This window comes from Melopsittacus undulatus, chromosome 4 (genome assembly GCF_012275295.1).
Source record: "Melopsittacus undulatus isolate bMelUnd1 chromosome 4, bMelUnd1.mat.Z, whole genome shotgun sequence".
In the NCBI taxonomy this organism is placed as follows: domain Eukaryota; kingdom Metazoa; phylum Chordata; class Aves; order Psittaciformes; family Psittaculidae; genus Melopsittacus; species Melopsittacus undulatus.
The window spans coordinates 23,571,103-23,583,290 of record NC_047530.1 but is presented as its reverse complement, the minus strand read 5'-3'; the positions used below and the strand labels follow the sequence as shown (position 1 = coordinate 23,583,290).

General features: G+C 35.0%; 1 protein-coding gene across 2 annotated transcripts in view; it reads left to right on the top strand.

Annotated features, from left to right (window-relative positions):
* The window catches only part of PPP2R5C (protein phosphatase 2 regulatory subunit B'gamma), a 79,956-nt gene extending 70,948 nt beyond the window's left edge, over window positions 1-9,008 (top strand). For both annotated transcript variants that reach the window (XM_005149553.4, XM_005149551.4), the window contains 3 exons: window positions 719-791; window positions 3,094-3,210; window positions 6,107-9,008. In XM_005149553.4, coding sequence (XP_005149610.2) covers window positions 719-791; window positions 3,094-3,210; window positions 6,107-6,238 — 322 coding nt within the window. In that variant the 3' untranslated portion in view covers window positions 6,239-9,008. The remainder of the gene's footprint in view (window positions 1-718; window positions 792-3,093; window positions 3,211-6,106) is intronic.
* The last annotated feature ends 3,180 nt before the right edge of the window (window positions 9,009-12,188 follow it).

The following is a 12,188-nucleotide window of genomic DNA, read 5'->3' as shown; positions in this document are numbered from 1 at the left end:
CTGCCAGGTTTTGAAGAGAGGTGTTGATTCTAGTCTCTGCAGTAAATTGTTTATCTGTAAGAAAGTTAAAAACAAGCCCCTCCATTTTACCATTTTAAACTGTGTTAGGCAGAAGGAAACAAACCCTTCCTGCTTTAAAGAGGAGAAAGCAAAAAAGGCATCCCATGTCATCCCTCTTGGCTTGGAACTCCTTTGAATGGGTGTGTTTGTTGGGTACTTCTATGTTAAGTTTGTTGGGTATGTCTGTGTTAAGTTCAAGATGTCTCTGGACCTTTTCTTTTGAACTGTTACCTTAAGCCATTGGGCTGACAGTAAGAATTTTTGCCCATTTTTTATGGCAAGATACTACTTATGCTTCAGTGTAGAATTCAAATATTAGAGCTGAAACACAAACACTTTTGACATAGATCAAGAATTCTGTTTTCATTTTAAGCCTTTTAATGTACAGTTATTAAGCAACAAACTGGCTCATATCAGCTTATTTTTCTAAGAAAATTTTCTTTTTCCTGTATGACCTGTATGGGGTATTGAAATGATGCCAGGTATCTTGTCAACCGGAAGTGGTATTTTGGGCAGTAAGTTAAAACAGTTGTAGCTAACTAATTTATTCTCTTGACTTACAGTGAATTTCTTAGTGCTTAAGAAAGTATCCAAGCTGTGATACAAAATTTACCAAGCTCCTTTTGCTATTTTTGCCTTTTTTTTTTTTTTATCCCAGAGAGAAGCTAAAATTGAAGGAACGGGAAGAAGCATGGGTTAAAATAGAAAATCTAGCCAAATCAAATCCCCAGGTATTTAGAAAAGATTAACATGTTCATGTTCAAATACTTTAGTTTTGTTAAATATCAGAGGGGGGAACAGGTCTGACTGATCATGAAAATAAAGCGATTTCATTAATTGTATTATGAAAATATGTACAATAAAAATACTTTAAAAATTTGTAACTTTCACTTGTGCAAGTAATTGTTTTTTAAAAAAGGTTTCTGAAAAGTACGGTATGATGTACTTTTTCCTTTTCTTAGAAGATTATTGTATGCAGGAGTATAGAGGAGATGCTGTATTGTGGTTTGAAGTTATTGTGCAAAATTATGGAAAACAGAGAGATGCCATAATTGGTTTCTCTTGAAAAGCTGGTTTGCAAACAATATATTATAAAAGAGATCTTTCTGCAAACTGTGAGTTATGACTGGTCAGTTTTGCTCTGTGTCTAATGGATTGAAGTAATACTGTTCATTCTTGTCTGCTGCGTTTGTTCTACTTGCATTGGGCCAGTCTTCTGGTGAACCTGCACCTCAGGTTCTTACTAAAAGGGAAATCGACTTTTCCTTTTAGTAAGTAACCTACATTACTTGATGTAACTGAAATTTTAATACAAAAACAAAGATAACTTGGACTGTACATTATACTTTGAGATTATGGGAGAGGGGGGTGGTTTGTCTTGGGTGGCTTTGTTTTATTTTTGTTTGGGGATTTTCCCCCTAATTTGCTTGGAGGGTGCTGCTACTTTTCCTTTATCTCTGTCATCCTTATTACTGCTATGGGCAAAAAGACCCCAAGCATTTCAGTTACTTTGCAGCCAAAATTCTACTTTACTGCAGCAAGAAACTTACTGTATTATATCTTTATATCATCTAGCTGAGTTTCAAGAGGTGGAAGATGGAGTAGTAGTACTCTGTATACAGAAGTGGGACACTTTATGATCTCAGTGCTATTTTAAAATAGACTATAGTGTCTTTTTTTCTTTTTTCCTAAGAAGGTGGAATTTCATAAATATTTTGTTCTTGTGGTGTTTCTCAGGGGACAGTTCCTAAACTGCTGAAATAAAATTTGTTAAACAAAATGTCAGCTGACAACAGATAAGCTAAGTTAATCAAAAAAGATTCAAATGAGAGTAGCACTTGACTTTCAGTGATAAAACATTCTGTTAATCAGATAAGCCATATGAAAGCCTTGCTTGAACACTACTTGATATGTGTGGTCATTTGCTGTTGCATGTCTGGCTAAATAATGGGATTGACTTGCAATAGAAAATTTGTTTCTTCACAAGTAAGTTTTTGTAACCATATTTTCTGAAATTCATTAACACAATCTGTATACATGTATGTTCTGCATAGTATGTTTGAGGAGCATTTAAAACATAAAATTTTTAAATAAATACATTTTAAAAAATATTAATTTGAACATGAAGTGCTCCAGTGAATTGGCATAAGGTTATAAATGCTTTTAGTGCTCTATATAATGGCTTTTAAAGGTTTTTTTGAGTTATGATTTTTTTTTTATCTCCTGGAATTTGTTAAATTTGTAACGTGTGTAATTACTGACAGTTGATGTTCAGAGCTGTTTCTGACTGTGTGACACAGGGAATACATTTTAAGATTTGAGATCATTGTAATTGGATTCATTAAATCCTTGCTATAGTTTTTTTCTATTTTCTCATCTGCATTGTTACTGCTACACTCAGATACTAGCATATTATGAGGAAAAAAACAGATGAAAAATTGTGTGTTTCTAAATTAGTTTTGTTTTCAAGATCACATACACTTCATCTGAGTTAAACTAGCATTTTAATTACTGAATTTGCTGCACAGTAAGCTTATATGCTATACAAGAGTCTGTTTCTCAAGACAGAAAAGCTTAATATTCTGTTTTGAAATTACTATAAACTTATGTTAACCATATTTGGTGTTTTAACAGTGTATTTTCTCTTCCACCTGTAACTGCACCAGAAAGTAAAATCATTGTGTTTGGGTTGCTACACTGTTCACAAATCACTAGACAATGTATTAATAAGGTTTCAGATAAATGTTTGCATTCAGTTCAGTACTGGCAAAATCTGAATATTTTAAAATTCAACCTCAGATAATCAAAGCATATAATTTTTGTGTGTGTTCTGCCTGTATTTTTCAACAGGATATTTCTGCCAAGTAAAAGTATTGGAGTTCCATTTTAAAATTTATTACTTGGTGCCTGGAAGTATAAGATATTGAAGCTAATCTCAAATAGCTAATCTTATTGTTCAAATGATGAAATACGCTCTTACTATTTAGGTGTTACTACTAAGAATTATTATTTTAACACTTTGCATTTTATTAGTACCCAACATATAGTGACTCAAGTTTGCTGAACAGTCCTGTTGCAATGGAAACAGATGGGCCTTTAATTGAAGATTTGCAGATGCTGAAAAAGACGGTGAAAGAAGAGGCTTGTCAGGTAAAGCCATGTGAAGATAACAAAGTACTCTAAATCATTAATTACTTTTTTTTTCCCCAAGTGACTGTTAATCATAGCCATAAATCTAGGTTCTATTTTCAGCCCCATAACCATTTATCCTAGAGTAATAATCTTCCTTAGAGCTGCTACTTTCAAGTGGTACTATAGCAGCCAGGAATATAGTGTTTTATTTCTAATGCCCGTGAATTTCCTGTATGGTCTCTTTTAATATTTCTTCTGTAGGAATTTTCATTTTCTTTTCACTTAGAAATAACTTTTTATGTCATGATGGGAGCAATGATTTTGCTTTTAGGATAGTTAAAAATAAAATTGAACTCTCCCACATCGTAGTCTGTTCTCTTACCTACATAAGGTTGGGTCTTTTTGCAGGAAAATGCATGAAGTATGTAGAAATATATAAAGTTGGATTTCAGTGTTGACATTTTTGTTCAGAGCCTTCTTAGAGACTAAGGCTCCTATGTTTTGAAAAATACGTAAAGTATGCCTTTGTCTTGTTCACTTAATGGGTCATCTTCCTCAGTCTACCATTTGGCATGTTCCATTACCTACTACAGTGTCCTTGGACTCTCAAGGTCATTCCAGTCTTCTCATCCTTAGCTAATGCTTAATAATCTTTGGGTATTTTTAATTTAAGTTCAGTTAAACAGAACTAGAATCCTGACATTCAACCAAGATTTAAACTTGGAGCTAATGGAAAATAGAGAGGTGCCAGGAAGCATTGCAGTATCGCCAGGATGTCTGGTAGCAGTATCAGTAATATGAATATATCTAAATCCAGCAGTTATAAGACCAGAGAAATGAGCTTGAGGTGGAAAAACTGGCTGAGATCAGAGATCAAGTGTGTTAATTTGAACCAGTGTTTCAAACGAATTTAATAAAAATAAGCATATGGTCAACCTAACCTCCTAGATACCTTTCTTAAAACTCCAGTGTCATTGTCCTGCGAGATTATTTATTACTTGTACTGTGGGATTTTGGATGAAGATTGACATCAAAAGAAATACTGGAATGCATTAAATGCATGTTCAGTGATTGATATTTTTTAAACACTTGTCTCTGGAGTGGAACCCTATGCATTACATGTAATTCAACCACCAATTCAAACACCATGCCTGTTGAGAGCAGTGAATTGAGGGTAGCATTGCCCTTAATGGGAATGCTGGTTAGAGCTAGTCAGTGAGGAGTACTGGGCTTAATATATTTCTAAACCTCTGCCTTTTTTTCAGACCATGAATAGCTTAGGTAGGCCCCACATGATGGGGAGAGTGTCCCCTTTCACAGCTTCAGAGCCTAGAACCAGTTCTAGTGGAAGAAAGTGTGTACAAGATTATTGAAAAAAACAAGTACTCCTTAATCTTAGAGTTGTGTTGATGGTAGTGTCCATCTTTTACTATGCTATATCCTAGGTCATAATAATTTTCTCCAGAAGTAGGAGACCTTGGTTCACTTTCTGTCCTGGCCAGAGGGAATGAAAGCTTGTACCTGCTAAGTCTGAGAGCTCTAACACTAGCTCCAGAAGAAAATCAGCCAAAGTGTGACATATACTAGTAGTTGGGACAAACCAAAGTTCCCAGTCCCAGCTGCTGATGTGATTGGGAATTTGAATTAGTGCTATACAATACAAATGTACAAAGAGTAATGGCAGCCCAGACTAAAACCAAGAACCCTGCCTAGGTCTTGACTACTTTTTCACAAAGAACTCAGCATCAAGAACTATGGTGTTGGGACTATATACAGCTGCATTGATAGTGTTTCAGCTGGAAAATGCATGCATTGCATTCCTATTTGATGAGCTCGATTGTTAAGTCTGGGTAATAAGGAAAGCAAATAATTGATTAAGGATTAGGGTATTGCAGAAAGCAAGCAAGGTAGCATTCTTGTACAATTCTTTGAGAGGGCACTGGAAAGGCAGTTGTGTATCCCTGGGTAAGTACCATTAGAAACTGGGGGGGGGAGTGAGGAACTGTGTAAGGACATACACAGTTTCAGTGAAAGTAAGGTTTGTTAGCAATGTAACCGGGTGTCCATACTGAAGAGGTGATGGGATGACTGAGAAAAACAAAGTTTTTTTTCTGTACCAGACTCTGTGAGGGTTTGTAGGGTATACTCTGCTACAATAAATTTGACTGGCATGACTTACTAACTTTTTGAACATGCAAGTACATCAGTGGCTAAGTAAAAGCCAATCAGTTTTCATAAGGATTTTTTTTTTTATAGAAGATGAATAAACATCATTGGTCTAGTGGAAGGTGTCCCTGCCCATGGCAACAGGGGTGGAACTAAATGAGCTTAAGGTCCTTTCCAACCCTGACCACTAATCCTATGATATAACAGGCACATTAGGGTGAGACAGACACAGGAACTATATAAAGACACCGTTATATAGTTTAAAGATACTTTGACAGCAGTACTGTTCGGCTTTGAGAGAGCATCGGTAAAGTAATAGAGGGGAAGCTTAAATTTTCAGATATGTGAATAGTGCAAGTTATTAGAAGCATGGAAAAAATGAAAATTTATCTTAAATGTAGAGACAAAATGAAAAAGAAGTGAGAAGATAATTTAAGTTTTTAAAAATGTTATCAAGTGATAATCATGGTAGTAATGCCATGATTGCTAATAGCTTAGAATTTCTACCTGCCTCTAATATTGCCTCTCAGAAAAAAAAGAGAGTCAGGACTTGAAACTGGTAACTGGTGGGGTAAAGAGGAGAAGGCATACATTTTTTCCCCATATGTTTTGTTTGTTTGTTTGGGGGGTTTTTGTGGGGGGGAGTGTTGTTTTTTTTTTTTTTCTCTAAATGAGCCTACTGATGTGCAAGAAATATTTTAACTGTTTATCAATTATTTTGGCCAACTTTATTGTATTTTTATTTCAGGCACAGAAAGATCAGAAAAAAGATCGTCCTCTTGTGCGACGCAAGTCAGAACTGCCTCAGGATATCTATACCATGAAAGCCTTGGAATCACATTGCAGAGCTGATGAATTAATATCACATGATGGGCATTAAACTATTACAGTGAAATACTATTTTGGAGGAAAAGTTGGGTTTTTTCTGGACTCAGTTCTACAGTAGAACTTACTTTTTGTGCCATACCAATCAGTTACACACAAAGTCAAAGCTTTCTTCAACCCAGTTCTGTAGGCAATAATAGAGTATGCAGCTCAAGATTAGTAGTTCAAACAATGGTAAATTACCCAATTCCACATGCAGAATATTGGGTTGACTATAATCAAGTGGACGCAATTTCCTGGAGGTGGTGTTATAGCACCAGCTAGCTGATATCATGCAGTTTTTATGGTCATATTTGAAAAAGCATTCTATCAACTCTTTCCATGTAAGTGAATGATCAACAGTTGGTACTAATGATAAGTGTGTGTTTTCAAAAAAAGTAAAATTATTTCAAATTTAAGTATGAAACCTTTTTCTAGGATTTCTCAACTTTACAGTTGTTTCCACATTGTTGCTGTCTTGCAATATACCAGCAGTTTTGAAAATACACAGTTATTCTTTCATACTATAAAAGATGGCTTACAAGCTGGTAACTGTCATGACAATCCTCAATCATCATTCCTTTCTAAGAATTCTGTAAATTTATTTCTCATTTACTTAGGATAAAGATATATATATATATATACACCATGTCCTAATACTTTATGTATATTTAAAGCCATATTTTCCAGTCTTTAGTGTATAATATGGCACCAGTATTCAAGATATGAACTGGTAGAAGAATTTTTCCTAAAATTAAAATTTGTTTATTGACTGGAAAAAGACTGAATATAAAATTTCATTTTAAGTTTTTTCAGTTCAATAAAATACTCTTTCATTGTTTTCTCCCTTATCTGAGCTTTTAATACTCAGCATTTTTCTTGGGCTCTAGGAGTTCAATATTCTGTGGCAGATACTATGCGTGATTTCAGTTGGATCAGTTTTCATCTGAAAGATGAACATAACCTTTCAGGAAACACAACATCACAAGCTTGTTAAATAAGAAAAAGAACAGACCCTTGAATTCCATTCTGCTTCTTTTCAAATGAGTCTAAGAGCTGAGGAGATAGTGACCATAATTTTACAGTGAAATTTTTTTGTTGTTGTTGTAAAGAGCACATGTGCTGCAAATACACCTCACAAGTGAACTGAAAATGCATCTGAGTTGCTGATGATCTTCAAATGCTGCTATATATTCCACAAGATTACTTGCATGTAATGAGCTTTTTGTTGTAGATGGGAAAGCACGGGAGGAAAATCTCTAAAAATATAGTGCTTTGTCTTCAATATTTGATTTCTCTCAGGGTGGCCAGTATTTTGACTTACTTATCCTGCTTACAAGCTGTTTGAAATGTGTTCTGCTATTCTAAATGGGTGATTAGTTTCTTTTGTCTCTGACAGTAACATGATATAACTTTAATGTTTAATGTCTTAATGCATAAAGAGATAAACGCAGCTTCTTTAAAAATAGTTTTGGTTTACTTTTTAAGGAAGTATAATGTCTCCTGCATCCATTAAAAAAAAAATGCGCAAAGCAGACATTTGTAGTAACCTTGTGCATATGTAGTGCCTGCTGTTTGTTGGTTGCATTTAACATTCAAATTCCAAAATTTGTCATGTTGTCTATTGGAAGACAGTTGAGGGTGGTAAATATTGGCTTACAACAACTAAATTTAAAGACCAGCCCAACCTTTAAGTGGAACGTCCACTGTGTCTGAAAACATTTCCTGTAAAACTTGAAAAAAAAAATATGCTTTACCATTAGGATAAACTATATTAAAACAGTTTAAAGATGCCTTCTTCTTTTGAGGGAAAAAGGGTGCTTTTTTAATTGTGTAAAGCAATGTCAGTGTATTTTGATATACCATTGTTTGAACTCCCATCTTTAGCTGGTAGATCATCAGTTACCTTTGATTTTGGGTGTTCAGTATGTTTGTGCAAGAGATTGCTGAAAGGAATTATATTACCCAAAGGGGTAAAAAAAGAAAAAAAGTATATCAATGTTTGATTGTGTGATGCTCAACATATAAGAACATCTTTCACTGTCTAGATTTTATTTTTGTTCTTTATTGAAGATAAACATTCACCAAAAAGGGAAAAACTGGTATTTTTAAAGTTCATCATGAAGTCATATTTGAAGTTTTGGGCTACTGAAATTTGTATTTCAGTATAATGAAATATTGCAGTATTCCAGAATCCATCACCACTAGCAGGTTAGCATGTTTATTATCAATAAAGTTCTAATAATCCTATACAAAACCATTCTAAAACTAAAACATCCAAAATAAAAAGAATTAAAGTAGAATTTTGGTGATGTTCTTCTTCATAAAGTTCTGTCTGACACCTTCCCCAGTTTTCCAAAATTACACCTGTACATCAGGAATGTCAAAAGTAATATTACAAGTGTCTTTTTAGTGTGGCTTTAGTATGGCTTCATTTTAATATTGTACATACATTGTACCTTGTTTTATGGTAATAAGTAATAAAAATGTAGACTTCATATTTTGTACAGATTCGTCTTATGTACAGAATAAAAAGTTCCTAGAAACAGCAAAAATAGGTAAGTGGCACAATTATTTTTCATTAGACAGTATTTGTAACATTATGCATTAGTGGAATGTTAAGTTCAAATGTACCTACATTTTTTAACATTTTGTAATTCAATTTTTTGTTCTGGCATTGTTTCTGAAGAACTTCATACACCTGCCATTTAATATGCTTTTATCTAATTTTAGAACTTATAAAAAATGGTGTATTATATGGACAAATAAAGAACATGTGAATTTTACTTGTTCATCATGAAACTAAATTTAGCACAGGGTGCTTGGGGATGTGTAGATTGCAATTGTTTGCAAAAATCAGCTGTACAAATTAAGATAATACCATACATTTCACCCCAAAAAAAGGTTTATTGTAAGGCAGTTAGTAAAAAAATGGGAATAATGGCTATTTGGTAGAAAAAGCAGATACATCTTTTGGAACAACTATCAGGACTGAAAGGAATTTTCTGGATCTCCGGTCTACAAATATGAAAGATGTACCTTTCATACCACAGTGGTTTTCCCTTAACTTCTACCTTAACAGGCTTCAAGCAAAGTAACCATAAATTCAGGGATTATTGTGCAGTAGGTGGTATGTGGTCAAGGTAGCAAAAAGGAAAAAAGTTAGGAAAGAACACTCAGTCTGCAGTAGGAATTGTCTTCCCTCTGGAATTCATAAGTCTTCAAAAGAGCTAAGGCAATTACATAAAGCTGACTTCCAGTAAGTGGGTGGGGTTGGGGGAGGGTTCTAAATGTGGTGGGATCTGTATCTGACTACTGGCTTGCCACATATGTTAAGATTTGAGTTAAGTTGTTGCATACTGAAAAACAGTTTTTTTCATGAGCTCTGAAGTAAACTCAATGCATGCATTCCCAAACTTAATCATGAATCAGCTAGATTCTGAAACAACTGAGGGTTCAGTTATTCAGTTTATAAAATTAAGGTCAAATGCTGCATAATGTTTTAAAATACTGACAGTAGTGACTTTTTCCCCCCCCCCCCCTATATAAATACCTTGCTGAGTTGCATGTTCAGGAATTGAACTTTTATCTTTTCTCCCCAAGAGAATTAAGCTCAGGGGCTTTGACCAGCAACCCTTTTAGGTATTCCTTGCTTTGGCTTTTTAGCCAAAAAAGGAAAGGAAGCCATGGAAGGGAAGGTGCCAGTGTAGCACAGGTACATCTGTGTGTGGAGGTTTCTGGTTTCCTTATGGAAACTTTCAGTACAAGTGTACTTACAGGAGATAGCTATGATTCCAGGTTATCCTGAATATTGTTCTAGATTACATTAGGGACCATACCCCTGAAAGTGGACCATTTCTGCACCTTGGATCTTGTCCTTACTGTGTGCAATGATTGTGGAGACTGGCTGCATATAGCTAATTAAGGAATGCCATTCTAATTACCATATCACTGTCTCCCTGTATTATAGTTTACATGATGAGACTTTACTTGAGCTGTCTCTACCTTATGAAATAAAACTTTGATGTAGTTAAAAAGGTTTTATATGAAAAATTTCCCAGTGGAGAATTTACTGTGGAGTTACAGAAGATAATAATTTTCCTTCCTCATGTAACTGAAGAGCAGCATGACTCCAGCGGTCTTTCTCTGAATGCACTCATATCAGGACTGCATTCACTCCTGCACAGAGGACTGCACACATAACACATGAAGTCTCATAAGCATCAATCCTATGGTGTTGAAGGGAGAGGGCTTCCACTGTTTTCGCTTCAAGGGGGGAGAATGTTCACATAATTGCCTCAAGCTATTTTAAGCACTTTTAAGACCACACTAAAGGTTCATGCTGCATGAAGGGCTTGCCATTGTGATTTTTCTAGTACTCTGCCTTTAGAGTTAGAGATTTAAGAGGATTAGAGAGGGGAAAGCAAGTGATTTGCTCTGATTGTTACTTGTTCGGGGATTTTGCTTTGGTTTTGGTCTCTAACACTACCAAATCATTATTAAATTTAGGGGAAATAAGATTTTCTTTTTTTCTGAAGTTTCTTTTCTGACCTACACAAAATACTTCCTATGTATTTTATATGTCATTTGCCAGGAGCAAACCTCTGTCTTGACAAGTCCTAGTTCTTATTCTGATTCTCTGAAATACTTTTTAGTTAAACTAGAGGTGAAATGTGTCATAGTGGGAGTTTTGCCTTTTGAATGGCTGATTGAAATAGCTTCTCACATACATGCAGAAGGGGCAGGTCCTTTCTGTATCCAAGAAAAGGCCATTCATGATTAACTAGGGGTAGATCAAGGCAAATGATTTTTCACCCATATTGAAAAAGCTGAAGCCTTTTCTCTATAGAGAGAACATATGTTCTTTAACTGAACATAAGCTAGTTTTTTGCACAAGTTCTTGTCTTTGCTTTGATTTCCTTTAACTTGATTTACAAGATCTTCCTGTTACCTTTGGCACAGCAGATGAGGCTGGAGAAGGAATACCAAGTGTCTTACTTACTCTGGCTTGTAGTTGGAAGTAGTCCAGTGCTTCAGTATCAAAATCCTTGACTTGTTCTTTATACAATAAAGTGTTGTCACATATGGAGTATTTTTAGAACCGACAGTAATGGGATGCGTTGGGATTTTTTTGACCTTACTTTCTCTGCAAATTGGCAGCAATGCATATATATAATTACTTGAATTTCTATTTCCTGTCTCTGTCCTGCTTTCTTGTCCTTAATTCCTTACTTTACTTTCCTTATTAATATTTTTTCCTGGCAGCAGTTTTGCAGTAATGTTGATTCTTGCTTTGTAAGATGCAAAAATTTTGGGATGTTTTGGTGCAGCAAATGACAGCTGTTCTAGAAGAGCAAGCATGCCAGCACTTGGAACCATAGCTTGAACTAACCTCCGAAGAGATGTTTTTACACTTAGATCTATCTACATTGCAGAACAGAATTTAAAGCACCCTTTTATTGAGCATCCTGGAGGCCAGCATGTTGATTTATCCTGTGGGTTTTGTATGTTTAGTCTGTACTGACAGTTACTACACAGATGTTAGAAGCAGGTAATCCTCACCCCACTGGAAGGCAGTCAGCAGGACCAGATATGGGGTAGCCTTTCTGGAATTCAGATGGCCTGGCAAAGTTAAGTCTTTCTCATATGAAACTTAATCCCAAAACATTATCTGCATGTAGGAAACTGATAGGATGTGAGCAAACTAGACTTTGGAAAATTGAAGTAGGTGAGTGTTAAACACTGTCTCAATAACCATGTTCTGTAAATAGAATAGTTAGATTAATATTAATATATTACAATATTTTTCTTCATCAAAAAATACCATTCTAATAAGAGGGGTTTGGAAGGAGAGGAAATTAAATGGTTTTGATAAGTTTTCAGTGAATAACTTGCCAGTTCTGTTGCTGAACAGATTGTTTTCCTTCCAGCCAAGAAGGCTTGATATTTCTATTACTTAAGAAAGC